Genomic DNA, 16,292 nt, shown 5'->3' with positions numbered 1-16,292 from the left:
TCAAAGTAGTCACTCTATTCAAAGCTCACGGCAAATTAAAATATCACAAAAAACAAACGAAATACAGGAAATTATGAGTAAAATTAAGGACTTGTTGGTTGAACTGCAGAGGCAGGAGAAGGATCTCGAGCAGCTAAATCTTTCTGATTCTGTGGAAAATCCAGAGGCTCGTTTGGGCCAATTGGAGTTTTACAAGGCACAGATCAAGCTGTATAATAATCTGCGAGAAGGCATCCAGCTGAATTTGGAGCAGGAGACGAACAAGTTGGCGGCCGCCATTCCAAAGGACGATCGCATTGTTGAAATGCTCAGCCAGGTGAACGAAATCAATGGGAAATTGGACAAGATGTACGAGATCAACAACTGTTCCATCTGTGAAACGTCCTGTGATCCAAGTGGCAATCATTGCCTGGTTTCCCTGAGATGTGGTCATCTCTTTGGACGCCACTGCATCCTCTCTGCCCTCCGACAGGTCTACAGATGTCCCATTTGCCTGCGGGGAGCTCTCCCCTCTCATGTCCGCAAGATCTACGGCCTAAACTCTTTCCCCTTCTGAATTTTTTAAAGTTTTTTTAAATTTTTAATACTCTTTAATTTTTATTTTAATTAAATATTAATTTTTTTCCGTAAAACTGATTTTAATTTGCTTGGGTAGATTTATTATTTTAAAGAACAAATTTAAACAATTTTATAAACCAATCTATTTAAAAATTTTAACTTAAAATTATAATTTTCAAAAGAAAGTAAGTTCGGTAAAAACGATATTTTTGGGGGAATTACTTTAAAATAAAATTGTTTAGGTATTTTAAGTGTGAAATGTTTTTGCTTAAAAGCGATTAGACTAAAGTATTATTTTTTGGAAGACAATTTAATACGAAAAATATATTCGTCTTGAAAAGCTATTATTATGTCAAAGCTCTTATTTTTAGAAATAGTTAGTATAAATTTTCTGCAAAAAATGACCTTCCATGCAAATTTTTAGTTCTAACAGCTGAAATTAAATCTTTTTGATAACTTTATCAAATATTTAATACATTTAATTCAAAGAACCCCTTATTTTTGCCAGTGCTGGGGCATCTTTATTGGGTTTAATGTGAGCACATTTTCGCCATCGATGGTTACTATTAGCCGAGCAGACCACCCAAGATTCCACCTCCTCCACTTCCGGATCCTCCGCCGCCGCCGCCACCTCCACCACCACCTCCACCACCTCCTCCGCCACCCAAAAGACCGCCCAAGATGCCACCGCTGTTGCCGCCGCCGGTGATGCCGGGTATGGAAATGAGATTGCCCAGCAATGGGTTGCCATTTAAAGTGAGCAGGCAGCTGTCAATGCAATTGCAAGGGAAATAGCAAATATATATGAGAGCCACGCTGAACCGGAAGTTGGCACTTACCGCAGATCCAGCCGGATGACGTACTGACAGGCCCATTCCCGGAGGCACTGCAACATGGAACGGAGATATCGGGCTTTAAGGCTTTAAATTGAGGATATAAATTTAATCTGTATTTACCCGTAAAGCTTCGGGAGAGGGTCGCGGGCAAGTTTGGCCATCGGTGCCTCCTCCTCCGCCGCCGCCGCCACCGCCTCCACTTCCGGATCCTCCTCCGCCGCCACCTCCACCACCACCACTTCCGCTTCCTCCACCGCCACCTCCTCCCCCGCCTCCTTTGCCACCCCCTTCCTTGGGATAAACAGGAACCGGAACAGGAACAGGAACTGGCACCGGAACAGGCACTGGCACCTTCTTTATCGGAGTGGGGGGCTGTTCCCAGGGATTCTGGGGGTTCTTTAATATAAATATATTTTTAAAGATTATGTCCAACGATTTTTTAATATTAACTTACATTATGACCCAGAGACAGGGATATCAATCCCAGCACAGCCAGGGATAAAACCAATTTCCTCATCTCAGCTTTTGTCAGATTAAACTCATCCACTGATATATCAACGCAATGCCTCAAAACGGCTTTTATATAGGGCCAGGTTCTACAGGTGTTTCTATATGTGGGTCATGCAACAGCCGATATGAGATATTCCATTTATCCATTTTTAGTGTAATAAATGATAAAGGTTTAATAAAACAATGAGGTGGAGTTTGTCAAAGGGAATTCCCTTAAAGTAGGTCACGTTTTGCGAGAAAATTGTTCCATAATTTTTTTTTAATAATTAATGACAACTACAATTGACCTTATAAATAATAGTATAAGAAAAGAAAAACATCAGAACGGAAATTTAACAACCGAAAATTCAATACCCTTACATTACAGATTTATTAAAGAAAAATACGAATAAGAAAGTATTCTTTTGGGTTTTTTTGTTTTTAAATTTGGCGCTAAGCATACCGGGAAAAAGGGGCTACCATACCACTTTTCAATTCCAAAAAGTGGCAGCGCTGAATCGGTTTGGTAGCTCCGTTTACCGCCAAATTTAAATATATTTCGGATATAAACAAATAACTGAATTTATGTTTAAAGTTTTCGTAAATATTTTTTTGTAAATATGAAATTTAAATATTTATCTTATTTTTCTAAATTCACTCCAAAAAGAAATACTTGCAATACTAATTAAAAACATGAAAAAATAATAATAAAACAACGTTTCTGTTCCATTGATTTTCTATATATATTTCAATTAATTTGATAATCATAAATATTTTATTTATTCGCCATGCAAACCATGTACAATTACATAAATAGGTAGGTTCATTTCAATTTCTATTTGTGACTTTTAGTGGTTTCGTGTACTGTATTTGTATTTGGTTTTTGTTTTTTTGGCAACTAGTCGTATATGTATAATATTTATATATATATTTATATAAGTTACGAGAACTAATTGTACAATAATTCATCTAATAATACCGCTGTGTATAAGAGTAATATGAACGATCGCTTGCTAGTTGATTAGTATACGTAAGACAATATCATTTACCGTTGGCAATACAAATATCAATGGTGTAATTGATCTGCGCGAGAACGAGCGCAGTAAAAGAGGAGAAACGCAGATCCATAGTCAAATTCGAATCTGAATGCGAATCCGAATAGAGAGACTCCTGCTCGTAATTCCTAGTTCCATTGTACAGGTAGGTGAGGCTAACCATGCTAATCATCTTCGAAACTTTCAACTGACTTAACTTGACTTTTTGAGCAGTGTTTTTTGTGGATTTTCTTCGACAGGTGGTTGGTTCTTTTGGGGTAAAAAGCTTATGGACGAAAAGTAATCTCTGAGAATTTTTTTTTAAAAATATATAATAAATATTTTAATTGAAAAAAATATTAAAATATTTTAATAAATTTTTCATTAATTTTTTGGTGTTCCTTCAATTGGTTTTTAAGTTAAATATCTTTAATTTTATTGTAAGTCTAACATTTGTATGCTTTAATCATCAAACAAATTATTAAAATAAATTATTTAGATATGTAAATTATTTTTTTTACTTAAAGAAGCTGAAACTATACTACTTTTCCTTCCTATAACGATTTTTCCTACCCAAAAGAACCACCCACCCATCGGTGATCAGTGTTTTTTGCATTAATCAGCAGTCGTGTTATTTTTTAAACGGGGTGGTCGAGAGTAGAATCAATAGATCAGTGGAGCGTTCAGCGTGCGAATCCAAATGAGAAACCGCAGCTGCACTGCCCCGGCGATCCTCAGGTGCACTGCATCTTCTTGCAGTTGCAAAGCCACTTGATGATCCTGGCATTCCGTTCGACAATCGACGGCGGTTCCGAGGGTCTATAAGCCTGCGTGGCCTGCGGCTGGGTTTCCGTGCTATCCGGCAATCGCATCGAGTCCACAGTGCTGACATCCGAAAAGAAAACGGTGCTGGAATCATCCGAGGCGTCATCCGTCTCCGAGTGATGTCTCCTCGGCTGGCTGTAGATCTCGTGGAAGGCCTCGTCGTTCAGCCCCAGACGATCGAAGAATTTCTCCAGCTCCGAAATGCTGGCATTCAGCGCCTCCCTCTCCATGTCCAAGCTGTTGTGGTAAACCTCCGAGGAGAAACCCTTGGGGAAGAAGACGTTCTCGTGGTCCACACTGCCTCGATGCTGTTTGTACGCAGCCAGGACTCCGCTGGCCGTGGCCATTCCTCCAGATCCTGGCGGTACTAGGCCTCCACCTCCTGATACTGGTCCTCCCATTTCTGTGCAGGGAATATAGATCCATTAAAATGGTTTTCACATTGAGCAACAAATTTGTATAACTAGTAAATTAATAAATTAAACAGACGATCCTTTTAAAATGATTGCACTTTTTAATCTTCTTTTGTAACCCAATAATAAGGAAGAAAAATAATAATATAATAAATATTTTTTCCTAACCAAGAAAACAAATTGTCAAAAAATTAAAAGCCATTCCTAATAAAATTCGTAATAAAATTTCCTATCAATTCACATTTAAACTTGTAAACTTTTTTTACAATTTTGTGAAAAAAAAATAATGAGGTTACTCCTTATAAAAATTCAAAAATAGAACAAAATATGATTTTTTCAAATACCGGAAAATTTAGGGAATCGTTAGATTATTCATTTTAATGAACCACTCTATATTTGAAAATTACGACCTGTCTTGATCTTAATTTTCAATACATACTTCATAAGAAACGATTCAATAAATTTTCAAAAAATTGAAGTCACATTGAGATTGTAATAAAATAATCTAAATGTATTGATATTTAAAGCTGAATTGTTTAGTTTAAGTTTCAAATACTTAGAAATCGGTTTTTACAAGTCGGGTTTCCAAAAAATAATATATATATATTTTCTAGCATAAGTCGTACTTAAGGACAATACGTAAATCAAAAAAAGGAAGCTACCAAATTCAGCTATATAACACATTATACCCACCTCCTTGAACTGGCAGTCGATTCCGGTTCTTGAAGCGGATGCACCGCTGCCTCTTGAACTGGATGGGCGGTGGACTGATGTCGTCCACGGAAGGCGCCGATCCGGGGCTCTGGACCAGGGAGCTCTGCGAGTGATTGATGCTCGTGTAGCCCTGCGAACTGGTGTGCAGCTGCTGGCTGGAGGAGCTCGAGTAGCGAGGAGTCTGGGTTTTCAACCTCGGCGATGGGGGAGTGGGGGTGTAGTCGTCCTGAAAGGCCTCCGGAACCTCGGGAGTGGGCGTAAAGTTCAGTAAATAATCCGAACCCATTCCAGTGTCCTGTTTGCAACGGCAATCCAAGCACTCGGTATTGCGACTCATGCCCGAATAATCCCCAGCTGGGGTGACATAGCCACAGTAGGAATTCGCCGAGTGCTGAGTGGAGGAACCACTGTCCCTTCGAGTGGCCGCCACCAAAGTGCAGCAGTTCTTGATTGTTCCGCTCGCCGGAGCTCCACTTCCGGCCAAGTCCCTCTGTCGCTCCCTCTTGTAGCAGGGTTCACTGCGATGGGTGTAGTGACCGGAACTTCCGCCGGAATCCCGGTTTATCGAGGACTCTCCTGCGGACTTGATCGATCTGTTGCCACGACTGCAACAACTGAGGATCTCGCTGTGCGGCGAGTGACGACTTATCTGCGTGTGCAGATCGGGCAGCGACTTGTGGCTATTGATGTTGAAGTCGCCGGCGGGATAGGGAGCACTGCGATCCTCACCCGTGTTGGGAACCTCGTGTGAGTGCGAGTACGATCGCTGGTAGTTGTATCTAAAATATCAGAAAAAATGGGATATTCAATTAATAAAGGTTATCTAAAGTAAGCATTTTATTAAAATTTATTTTTATTTTTTAATTGGAATTTTAATAAGGAGTTTATACAGGAAATACATTCCAAATTTAAAGCATGACTTCATTAAAATTTGTTTAAAAAAATACCAACTTATCTAGTATAAAAAGATTTTGGAATTTTCCAATAGACACCAAAAAAAAATCGATATGAAACGTAGATCGATTTTACATTATTTAAGATCAATTTTAATTTAATATGAGGCTAGGTAAATTTGACCTGGTCGAAAAGGGTATTTCATGTAAAAACGAGCTGTGTTTTGCATTACCTGAAATTTACATGACCATATCGATTTTACGGTGACATGCTTTTTTGTGTGTATTTATTTAATTAATAAATACTAATATTTACTACTCTGAACTGCACTTCATATTTAGACCATATTTGTCTAAGACCATTTACCATCCTATTTTTTGGATTTTTAAAAATATTTTATTGTAATGATCTTAGAATCATCTCTCCATATCTCCATTTTCAACTTCTTTTTGGTTTATAATACCTATTCTTCATATAACAATTAATTTAATTTTCCTTTTTTTTAATTTGTTGAACTTTTATAAAACCTATCCACCATATAAAACTATATCCCACTCACCTGTAGCGATCGTTGTGAGCCTGTCCCGACTTGGCCGCATATTCGGCTGGCGGGCTGATGGGTCGATAGTTCTCGGTGAGAACCAAGGGTTCCTCGCCGTCCCTTCCAAAACCATGGGCGGGCATGTAGAGGGGCGGGGGAATCTTCAAAGCGCCCGCCTGACCCTCATCCTCGCCATAATCCGTGGGCAGCAGCTCCGCACTGCCGTCGTTCATCTCGTGGCGCCTCAAGGTGCCGCCTCCGCCTCCATTTCGCTCCTTCGAGGTCTCCGATCCCAGTAGCATGCGCAGCTTGTGCTGCAGTAGGTTGTTGTTCACCGCTGCCCCTCCTCCTCCTCCGCCTCCGCCGCCCCCTCCACCGGTGCGACCTTGACCTTGGCCTTGCGAGTGACGGGAGTGCGGGTGGTGCTGATGGGAGGGGTGGGCGTGGTGGTTGTGCAGATACTGCTGTTGCGCCTGCTGTTGCTGCTGCTGCTGCTGCTGTTGCACCTGCTGTTGCACTTGCTGCTGTCGACTGAGATTCAGGCTCATATACCTTCGATCCTCGAGATCATGATGATAACCATGGGTTTCCTCCGGTCTACGTCCCCTTTTCCCGCTAACTCCATTGTTCCCGCCTCCATTGCGGTAACTCGCCTGCTGCAGTCGCTCAAAGACCGCCTCGGATTTTATATAAAAGGGTTTACTTTCAGCCAGCAACTCCACAGCGGACTTTCGCTTGCTGTAATGCCTGCTGCCCGTGTGATAGAAGGCGTTGTGGTGACCCCAATAGTTGCGACTGGCAGCCGCCGTTTCCGGCAGTGCGGAGGCGGAAAGAGGTCGCTGGCCTCCCGAGGAGGTTGACATCCCATAGCCATAGCCCACATCCTGCATTCCTCCTCCGCCGCCGCCTCCGAAAATCTGCTGACTGGTGGCGTACAGCGTTTGACTGGCTGTCCTCGAGTATTTGGGCATCGTGGGATAGGCGGAGGAGGTCGTCGAACCATGGTGACCTCCCGGGGAGCTACTCCCATTACAGGATCGCTGACGCGGACTGCTGCATCCATGAACCACGGCAGCCATTATTGGTTAGTAATGGGTTTCTAGAGTTCCTATTTGAGTTCTTTGGTTTCCTTCGATTTTCGCGAATTCTTCAGGTTCTTTTAGTTAAGAGTGTACTTGCTCTACTTATCATTGGGTTCTTTGAGTTCCTTGTTGCTTATAAAATTCTTTGAAAATCCCTCCTTTGTATTCTTGGTTTTTTTGATTTCCTTGGGATCCTTAAATTTTTTGGTATGAACGTTTTAAGTATCTAATGTGTTCTTTATATTTCTTGAAATATTTAAGTACCTTGAGTTCCTTTAGTTAGCTATTTTTGAGTTCTCAGGTTCTTTCAGTAGTACGACATAAATATCTTATGGGTTCTTTGGGTTCCTTGAAGTACTTGTGATCTCCAAGATGGTCAGTTCCTTGGGCTCCCGCTCCTCCAGTTCCTTGGGCAGGTGTTGCTGCAGGTGTCACCTGCTGTTCCACCTCCCAGTTTTCTTCCTCCCCCAGCTTTTCTGCTGCCTTCTGCTGGCCTCGATTGGCGGGGGTGCGAGTTAGGGTCCGGGTTTTTTTGTGGCATGCGCAGTGGTCGGCGTGCTGCGTATACTGAAATTACAATACAATAATTTTCAGCTAACCAAGGCTTGATGTTCTTGATGTTCTCCTCGTACTACTACAGCGCCTCCATGGCAATGGCCAAAAAACTAGACCAGACCAAGGCGAAACCAATGCACTGGGGCACCTCCAATCGGGTGTAAATATGGTGGTTCTATCGTGACTTGGTCTAGTTACCAGTTACCCAGGGAGTATTTTTAGATTCCAGCGCACTTTCACTTGAATCCTTTAGGGGTACACAGAGTTATAGGTGCTACCTCTTATATTTAAACTTTAGTTATAAACAGAGAAGCACTTTTCAATACCCAGACTTTCGGTGTAGTATCCTTTATAAGGTTTTCCTTTAGAACACACTCACATTCCTCGGCTGGGAACTCACCAGGCGCTACGAATGAAAAATTCCTTCAGTTGTGCAGTTCAGACGGTGGCAAGGTCTGCTACATTGTGCCTCTTTGAATAACAGATGTTGTGCCGCTTCCAAAGTGTTCCATCCTCCCAAAAAGCTTCACTCATGCGCATCGAAAATAAAACCCCAGGCGAAGCTTTTACTAGTCTTATAGGTGTGGTGATAAACCGAATTTTTACCTTTTCTAGAACTCACAGAAGTTGCTAGAGTCTTTTAAGTTTTAAATCACTAGTTTCTTAAATTTTAAGCTTTTACATTTAACAACAATTTAAATAGAATTTCACAAGTTACTAAATACATAGACAATTAAAAAACTTATCGACCAAATACACCATTTACAATTCATATATTTCTTTAGCTAGTATAATATCATTTAGAATACTCTTTTTATACTTGTAGCTGTCCCTAAAAAATGTACGTTTAATATTTCAAAAATTATAGTTAAAAAAATAAATCTCAATTTTATTTTTAAATTTAAAACACCGTTTTAAACTTAATCTCTGAGTTATCGCTATCTTCCCGCCAAAATTCAGAGGGCTTTTTGAACAACTTAGTCAGAGCTTTTTCCATATTTTTTCTGAGAGAATATATATTGAGAGAACTCAGAACTCAACTCATTTTAGCTCAGTCAGTCAGCCAGCAACTGTGGAACCGCCAAGATGTCCAGCAAAGTTCCGTACGTGAAGCACAACAATGGAACCCAGATCCAGACCATTGGATTGGGCACCTATACGGTAAGACTGCCACTTAAAGATCACGTCTTCGATATGGATCGGTGCAACATTATGGTTATCTCCCGTAATAAAATGATTTGCCCTTTTATTTTCAGTCGCTGGGTGGCGATTGTGAGCGGGCCACGCTCCATGCGATTGATGTGGGCTACCGGCACATAGACACCGCCTACTTCTACGAGAACGAGAACGAAGTGGGTGCGGCTGTCCAGAAGAAGATTGCCGATGGGGTGATTAAAAGGGAGGATATCCACATCACCACCAAGGTCAGTTGGCAAGGGGTTCTAGGTAGTCCACATCATAAAGTTATAATCCTTAACCCATTTCCCTTAGCTTTGGTGCCACTTCCATGAACCCGAGAGGGTGGAGTACGCCTGCCGGAAGACTCTGCAGAACTTTGGACTGGAGTACGTGGATCTCTATCTGATGCATTGGCCGTACTCCTATGTCTACAGGGGCGACACCGAAATGATGCCCACCGATGCCAAGGGAGAAGTGGAACTCAAGTGAGTAGCGATGGGAAAATATTTAAATATAATAATATTTATAATATATATAATATTAATATTTTTCCTATTACAGCGACATCGATTACCTGGACACCTGGCGTGCCATGGAGAAGCTGGTCGAACTGGGCCTGACCAAAAGCATCGGCGTTTCCAATTTCAATTCGGAGCAGTTGACTCGCCTGCTGGCCAACTGCAAAATCAAGCCCATCCACAATCAGGTGCGTCAATTGTGGTTTTCCTCTTTGGGTTTTCAGTTACTAATAGACTATATTTTCCAGATCGAGTGTCATCCCGCGTTGAACCAGAAAAAACTGATTGCCCTGTGCAAAAAGAATGATATTGTGGTTACCGCCTATTGTCCTCTGGGCAGACCAAATCCCGCGGAGAAGACCCCGAACTATATCTATGATGCCAAGGTGCAGGCCATTGGAGACAAGTACAAGAAGTCCACGGCACAAGTGGTGCTACGATATCTGGTAGGGATTAGGATTGAGATTTTTTGTAGAATATTATTAATAATACTTATTCACACAGATTGAGATTGGAACCATCCCATTGCCCAAGTCATCCAATCCCAAGCGCATCGAGGAGAACTTCAAGATCTTCGACTTTAAGCTGGATGCCGAGGATCATGCCGTTTTGGACTCGTATCACACTGGCGAGCGCCTAATCCCCATGACCCATGCCATTAAGAGCAAGAACTACCCATTCAACATCGAGTTTTGAGCTGAAATGGGAGAGAAATATTTGATATTATAGTTCTGATATTTTGAAAAAATGCCTTTATAACGTTTTTACTTTAACTTGTTGAATAAAGAAAGGTTTGATACCTATTTTATTATATTCGTTGACTTTTTAAGTACGGGAAAGTAATTTTGAACATTTTTTTGATCTGATTGGTAGTTTTTTACCACCCCATGTTTATTGCTATAAACACTCCGATTGTTTAGCCTTATCACATCAATAATAAATACTTAAGCTACATAAATACGATGTTTAGCTGTGTATAGCCCATAAAAACTAATAGGTTCTACAAAAATCATATAAAATTAAACAAATTATGTGTTTTTTTGTATAAATAATTATTTAATAAACATGTTCCCCCTTTTATTTACCTCTCCTGATCTTTTACTATTTTGAGAGAGATAACAATACAAAGAGAGGGAGCTTTTGCTTGCCCAACTAGTTGTTAGAGGAGAATTCGCATGGAAAATTCCATTTAATCAAGATCACATAGACTAATGTAAATCCGCCTGCAGTTGTTTGAATTCAATTATTTAAAATAGCAAACAATTTGCAATAATGTCCAGCAATAACAAAATACAAACAATAATAACCAAGCCCACATGCGATAAGTTTACAAATAAACAACTAAATTAATAAACTTTTCGCGCCAACTAACTATCGATAAATGAGATTTAAATGTGTTCCCACCCTTATAGTATGGGTATTTCCACAGCTTAAATTGCAAAGCTTTTAAAAATCAATAAAACTACTGTTTTTGGTGATTTTACGATTGTCTTATGTTTATTAAAAATGGGTTTAAAAATATTCCTCTCATTCTTTTAATATCTAAATAATCTCTAAATATTTTTTTACTATATAACATTATTTTATATAGTTTTTACGAGGACAATATCTTTGTAATCACAGAGAAAGGAATAAAGGAAATGAGGTAGAAAAATAGTTTTAAAGTTTTATGGCAGTCTCTTGAGATATTCCCGCCAAATCTCAGTAGGCTTTTGAAAGTTCTCCTCGCCCGTTAAAAGACAACTGAATCGAGGAGCTCGGACATTCAGCGTTGAACCGTGTAACAGTGAAGATGACCGGAAAAATAGAGTACTTGAAGCACAACGACGGCACTCAGATTCAGCCAATTGGACTGGGCACCTTTGCGGTGAGTCTATGAGTGGGAGATCACGTCTCCGATATTGCTGGGGAATGTCGCACTTATTACTTATCAGTAGTAAACCATAGAAAGGTTTAACGTCATTTACGAACCTTTAACGTTATTGATGACTTGTTAATTTCCCAGTCGGTGGAAGGCGATTGCGAACGGGCCGTTCTCCATGCGATTGATGTGGGCTACCGGCACATAGACACCGCCTACTTCTACGGCAATGAGGGCGAAGTGGGTGCGGCGGTCAGGAAGAAGATAGCAGAGGGTGTTATCAGGCGGGAGGACATATTCATCACCACCAAGGTCAGTGGGTTACTTCCGAATGCGGATTGTAAACTAATCTTTAACCCATTTCCTATAGCTTTGGTGCCACTTCCATGAACCCGAGAGGGTGGAACACGCCTGTCGCAAAACCCTGGAGAACATCGGTCTGGAGTATGTGGATCTCTACCTGATGCACTGGCCCTTCTCCTACAAATATCGTGGGGACAACGAATTGATTCCCAAAGATGCCAACGGAGAGGTGGAACTTGTGTGAGTTAATTAAAAATCTGTAATTGATCGACTAACTTACAAGTGATTGCGAAATACGACTTTATCGTTTGACGTTAGTTCTTCTCTTATCTTTAATCTATCCATTCAAAAGTCTCAATTTATAGGGCATAAATAGCAAACTTTGATTAGAAAGTGTAAATCATTTTATTGGAGTGCAGTTTTTGGGCCAAAATAAAGTAAAATTATAAAACGCGAATTCTTTAGGAATAAATCTAATAACAATAAATATTATAATTAATCTTATAAATCTAATAAATTTTATAAATCTATAAAATAAATAATAAATCTGATAATACTAATAAATCTAATAAATCTTTTTCCAGTGATATTGATTACTTGGACACCTGGCGTGCCATGGAAAAGTTGATTGATATGGGCCTGACTAGAAGCATTGGAGTATCCAATTTCAATTCGGAGCAATTAAGCCGCCTGCTGGCCAACTGCAAGATCAAGCCCATCCACAATCAGGTGTGTGAATTACAGGGTTTTTCCCCTCAAGTTATTAGTTAATAATACCCATTCTTCCAGATCGAAGTCCATCCGGCATTGGATCAAAAAAATCTGATTAGCCTGTGCAAAAAGAACGACATTGTGGTGACCGCCTTTTGCCCTCTGGGCCGTGCTAACGTGGAGAAACAGACACCGGCTTTTATGTTCGACGGCAAGGTGCAAACTATCGGAAACAAATACAACAAGACCATTGCCCAAGTGCTGATCCGATATCTGGTAGGGTTTTTAATTTGTAATATTTTTTTTAAGTTTATAATCACAATTCAATTTAAAGATTGAGCTGGGAACTATTCCGCTGCCCAAGTCATCCAATCCCAAGCGCATCGAGGAGAATTTCAATGTCTTCGATTTCCAGTTGGATGCTGAGGATCATGCCCTTTTGGATTCGTATCACAATGGAGAACGGGTTGCTCATGCTCGTCAGGCCATGAAGAGCAAGTACTATCCCTTCCACAAGACAACGTTGAACGTTTACAGTGCTTGTTTTTAATGATCTATAAAATGTAGAAACTTTTTTCTTTATTAAAAAATATTTAATCCTAAACAGTGTAGTTTGTAAACTTTGTTTATATCAAGAAACGGGCTGGCAATTTCGGTCGTTATTTTGCTGAGTATTTTAAGTGTTTTGTGTATGCCTCTTTTTGTCTTATCTCCATAAGTACTTTCTATTGGTATTGAAGAAGGTTATCAATCAATTAACAAGGCAGTCTAGATACTTTTATAAACTATTATTATACCTATTAGCCTTAGGTTCAACTCGGAAATAGTGTCTTAAATGCTTACGTTCTAAGACCAAATCTAGCTAGAGATTAACCAGAGATGATACTTTTTCAATCAGAACATTTTCCTCGAATTAATATTCTTAAAACAATGTTAAAATAAAATGATTTTGAAATATTTTATTTTAAATTTATATTTTGAAAAACAGTTTTTTTTTAATTTTTGAATTTGTTTGAAAATTTAAAGTAGTAGTTCTTGTTTTTTCTAATTATATGCTAGAAAACAAATATCTTATTAAAAAAATATATTAAACATTACATTTAATTTAATATATTAAATATTTTTTATTGGATTGGATATGTAATGCAATGTAATGTTTAATATATTGTTTAATCATATGGTTATGGTTAGATTTGTTGATTCTTTGGTATTCTGTGGTATTTTGTAACGGTTCATTCGGTGTATTTTACACATTTCAGTATATTTCCCGTTACTCAAATATCGATAAGTATTTATTTTTAAAAATATTTGATTGAATATATTTTTCTCATCCCAAATAACAATCCTTGTAAGTCGCCGGGATTTTTGTTGTAAAATCCGGGTAAACAAGATGCCAGCAGTACGTGGCCACCAACGCAGCGAAGATAACAGACAACGGCAGGAGCAGGAGGAGGAGTAAGTGCATCCCGGCAGACCAAACCACATCGAAATCCGTCCAATCTGTGCAAATCAGAGAGCTTCGCCAGCCGGAAAAAAAGTAGAACAGACCAAGCAGTTAACCAAGAAATCGATGCCCCACTGCCACACAATGGTCTATATGCGAATTGTGCTGACAACCTTGGTGACCATTACGTGTCTGCTGGGGGATAACTTTGTGGAACTGACCCAGCATCCGCTGCTGAAGGCCCTCGCGGATAATGCCACCCATGCGGCCATAGGAGCCCTCACCGGGATTACTTTTGCCACCCAGTTTTATGAGCGCACCTCGCAGTTGTTCGGCTGGATATTGATTTTCACCTGCTTCGTTGTGTCATCGTTCATTGACTTGGACCACTTTGTGGAGGCGCGTTCGCTGTACTTGGAGGTGGGTTCTGAGTTTTAAGTGATATAACTTACTAATTGGTATCTTTAAACCTTATCCTAGGACGCCACCAACCTCTCGAAGCGACCCTTCCTTCACTGTTCCAGTATTATAGTAGTACTACTGCTGTTCTACATCTGCACCGCTTGTTTAAACTACTTCCGGACCAGCTTGATGCTGGGTTCTTTACTTTGTGCCTTCATCACCCATCACACGAGGGATGCCGTGAGGCGGGGCTACTGGTTGTGCCCACTGGGACACACGGATAGGATGCCCCAGGTGGCCTACATACTGACCACCATCCTAACGCCCCATCTTCTAGGCTGCCTTCACAATATTTGCCGCAGTGCCACAGTTCTGAACTTCCTGGGTCAATACATCAAGCTGAGCGAGGGTCAATATCGCAGTAGTTCCACTAACAACTATCGCTATATGCAGGTCTAGGCTATAGAATATCTTGCAAACTTTGTGATAAATACTGCGTAACATCATCAAATGGTAAATGCAAAATGCTTTTCAAGCTTCAAGCGCTTTAAGATTAGTCAACAGATCAGCTAGAAACCAAAATACTTCCACACACAAAAAACAGGACACAATTTTACTACTAGGAGTACCTTTTTTTTGTAAGGGAACTATGCTTCCCATTTGATTTTTCTCTGTTAAGTAGCGTGTAGGTTTTTATCTAGCATCTAAATATATAGTACAGATAATATCCGGATATTTGTGATATGTAGTCCTTAGACAAACTAGAAATTAGAGTAACGAGCATAGCGCACAATGATATGTAATCGATTTTCAACTTCAACCTTGACTCTACGAATTTTAAGCTAATCGAAAGAAGAATAAACTCAATGTAATTGCCTTAAAAAAATAGAAACACCTTGTGTTACTTGTAATCACGATTAATCCCATTGATTTACTTGCGGCCCACCTCATTTCGATTCGCTGTTTATTTGTGGGCCAAATTAGTTGCCATTTACAAATCGACCCTAATGGCTGGGCATTTGCTGCGAAGGAATCCCGTCATAAATCGCACTTTTCCGTTTATTTAGCCAAATCGGTCGGTCGGGGCTATTTTTAAACGAATTTAATTTTAAATGTTCGCCATTATAAATAAATCACATTTCGATTGAAAAAAGTTAGCAAAGCGATATAAAAAACTTTGGCTTTTCGAAATTTTCCTACGCTTTTCGGCGGAAAATTGCCGTGTTTGCGGGTCAATAATTGGGTAATTAAACTTCCACGTGCGATGGAACAAAGAAAAAATATTCTAGGGTATTGCGGGTCCCAGAATTTCCCACGCATGCCCATTAACAGCGGCACTAACAACAATAACAGCGACTGATGCTGTTGGCAACACCCACGATACAACATTTGTTTGACATACACTGAGAAATAAATCTGGCGTAGACTATAGTTTGAAATTTGTAGCTCTACCTGACCTTTATGAATTTTCAAATGGTGAATGGCTACTAGAAAAAGTGTCTTACAACTTTAAGGGAGAGTTTTTGGCTTGTTAAATTTATGAACATTTGTTTTGTTATTAATTTTAAACAACCTTCATCATTAACATTTCCTAGCTTACGATATCGTTTTGATTAAATAATAATTTAGAAACAAACAATGTGACAAAATATGAAATGAATACCATAATTTGATATTTACTAATTAAAACATTTTAAAATAAATGTACTTAGAAAAAGGACTAGTTAGCTAAAAGCTTTTTTTGGTTATATGATCTTTAAATAATTTTTAGGTGAGGAAATCGTTGCTAGAAATGGCTTATATATTTTCTGTGATATATGGTTTATAAAGTCCTCTTTATTTCTCCCTGTGTACACAAATGATGATCGTTTTGGGCTTGGTCGCGTCTCGTTAGTGGACACATATTTATGTCTGATCAGATCGCTGCAGAGAA

General features: G+C 39.7%; 6 protein-coding genes across 6 annotated transcripts; 4 read left to right on the top strand and 2 right to left on the bottom strand.

Moving 5' to 3' along the window:
* LOC108054835 (E3 ubiquitin-protein ligase RFWD3) lies at positions 1-584 on the top strand. The gene has a single exon (XM_017137927.3). The coding sequence runs from the start codon at positions 74-76 to the stop codon at positions 554-556; it is 483 nt and encodes a 160-aa protein (XP_016993416.2). The 5' UTR covers positions 1-73; the 3' UTR covers positions 557-584.
* A 540-nt stretch (positions 585-1,124) lies between these two features.
* LOC108054834 (RNA-binding protein cabeza) lies at positions 1,125-1,911 on the bottom strand. Its single transcript, XM_070214405.1, has 4 exons — positions 1,849-1,911; positions 1,515-1,790; positions 1,398-1,444; positions 1,125-1,326 (listed from the first exon to the last, which is right to left on the bottom strand). The coding sequence occupies exons 1-4, from the start codon at positions 1,909-1,911 to the stop codon at positions 1,125-1,127; spliced, it is 588 nt and encodes a 195-aa protein (XP_070070506.1).
* Positions 1,912-3,489: 1,578 nt separating this feature from the next.
* Positions 3,490-7,387, bottom strand: LOC108054832 (hornerin). Its single transcript, XM_044394412.2, has 3 exons — positions 6,323-7,387; positions 4,849-5,648; positions 3,490-4,145 (listed from the first exon to the last, which is right to left on the bottom strand). Exons 1-3 carry the CDS (start codon positions 7,381-7,383, stop codon positions 3,652-3,654), a joined length of 2,355 nt encoding a protein of 784 aa, XP_044250347.1. The 5' UTR covers positions 7,384-7,387; the 3' UTR covers positions 3,490-3,651.
* A 1,595-nt stretch (positions 7,388-8,982) lies between these two features.
* On the top strand, positions 8,983-10,451 carry LOC108054843 (aldo-keto reductase family 1 member B1-like). The gene is made up of 6 exons (XM_044394426.2): positions 8,983-9,102; positions 9,198-9,365; positions 9,433-9,605; positions 9,682-9,826; positions 9,887-10,084; positions 10,143-10,451. The coding sequence occupies exons 1-6, from the start codon at positions 9,028-9,030 to the stop codon at positions 10,332-10,334; spliced, it is 951 nt and encodes a 316-aa protein (XP_044250361.1). The 5' UTR covers positions 8,983-9,027; the 3' UTR covers positions 10,335-10,451.
* A 901-nt stretch (positions 10,452-11,352) lies between these two features.
* LOC108062149 (aldo-keto reductase family 1 member B1) lies at positions 11,353-13,117 on the top strand. The gene is made up of 6 exons (XM_017148701.3): positions 11,353-11,505; positions 11,644-11,811; positions 11,870-12,042; positions 12,387-12,531; positions 12,592-12,789; positions 12,848-13,117. Exons 1-6 carry the CDS (start codon positions 11,431-11,433, stop codon positions 13,061-13,063), a joined length of 975 nt encoding a protein of 324 aa, XP_017004190.2. The 5' UTR covers positions 11,353-11,430; the 3' UTR covers positions 13,064-13,117.
* Positions 13,118-13,826: 709 nt separating this feature from the next.
* On the top strand, positions 13,827-15,251 carry LOC108062135 (transmembrane protein 267). Its single transcript, XM_017148675.3, has 2 exons — positions 13,827-14,377; positions 14,438-15,251. Exons 1-2 carry the CDS (start codon positions 14,084-14,086, stop codon positions 14,816-14,818), a joined length of 675 nt encoding a protein of 224 aa, XP_017004164.1. The 5' UTR covers positions 13,827-14,083; the 3' UTR covers positions 14,819-15,251.
* The last annotated feature ends 1,041 nt before the right edge of the window (positions 15,252-16,292 follow it).

This window comes from Drosophila takahashii, chromosome 3L (assembly GCF_030179915.1).
Source record: "Drosophila takahashii strain IR98-3 E-12201 chromosome 3L, DtakHiC1v2, whole genome shotgun sequence".
Lineage (NCBI taxonomy): Eukaryota > Metazoa > Arthropoda > Insecta > Diptera > Drosophilidae > Drosophila > Drosophila takahashii.
Note: the sequence above shows the minus strand (reverse complement) of the source record. Positions and strands in the feature narration are given on the sequence as shown.

Excerpts from the sequence above, each read along its gene's own strand:
- LOC108054834 (XM_070214405.1), bottom strand. The coding sequence starts at position 1,911 with ATGAGGAAATTGGTTTTATCCCTGGCTGTGCTGGGATTGATATCCCTG. Across the intron at positions 1,445-1,514 it reads CCTCTCCCGAAGCTTTACGG|TGCCTCCGGGAATGGGCCTG; the intron begins GTAAATACAGAT and ends TCCATGTTGCAG. Across the intron at positions 1,327-1,397 it reads GTCATCCGGCTGGATCTGCG|CTGCCTGCTCACTTTAAATG; the intron begins GTAAGTGCCAAC and ends TTGCATTGACAG.
- LOC108054843 (XM_044394426.2), top strand. The coding sequence starts at position 9,028 with ATGTCCAGCAAAGTTCCGTACGTGAAGCACAACAATGGAACCCAGATC. Across the intron at positions 9,103-9,197 it reads TTGGATTGGGCACCTATACG|TCGCTGGGTGGCGATTGTGA; the intron begins GTAAGACTGCCA and ends TTTTATTTTCAG. Across the intron at positions 9,606-9,681 it reads AAGGGAGAAGTGGAACTCAA|CGACATCGATTACCTGGACA; the intron begins GTGAGTAGCGAT and ends TTCCTATTACAG.
- LOC108062149 (XM_017148701.3), top strand. The coding sequence starts at position 11,431 with ATGACCGGAAAAATAGAGTACTTGAAGCACAACGACGGCACTCAGATT. Across the intron at positions 11,812-11,869 it reads ACATATTCATCACCACCAAG|CTTTGGTGCCACTTCCATGA; the intron begins GTCAGTGGGTTA and ends CATTTCCTATAG. Across the intron at positions 12,790-12,847 it reads AAGTGCTGATCCGATATCTG|ATTGAGCTGGGAACTATTCC; the intron begins GTAGGGTTTTTA and ends TTCAATTTAAAG.
- LOC108054832 (XM_044394412.2), bottom strand. The coding sequence starts at position 7,383 with ATGGCTGCCGTGGTTCATGGATGCAGCAGTCCGCGTCAGCGATCCTGT. Across the intron at positions 5,649-6,322 it reads GCTCACAACGATCGCTACAG|ATACAACTACCAGCGATCGT; the intron begins GTGAGTGGGATA and ends CTGATATTTTAG. Across the intron at positions 4,146-4,848 it reads TCGACTGCCAGTTCAAGGAG|AAATGGGAGGACCAGTATCA; the intron begins GTGGGTATAATG and ends TTCCCTGCACAG.
- LOC108054835 (XM_017137927.3), top strand. The coding sequence starts at position 74 with ATGAGTAAAATTAAGGACTTGTTGGTTGAACTGCAGAGGCAGGAGAAG.
- LOC108062135 (XM_017148675.3), top strand. The coding sequence starts at position 14,084 with ATGCCCCACTGCCACACAATGGTCTATATGCGAATTGTGCTGACAACC. Across the intron at positions 14,378-14,437 it reads CGCGTTCGCTGTACTTGGAG|GACGCCACCAACCTCTCGAA; the intron begins GTGGGTTCTGAG and ends ACCTTATCCTAG.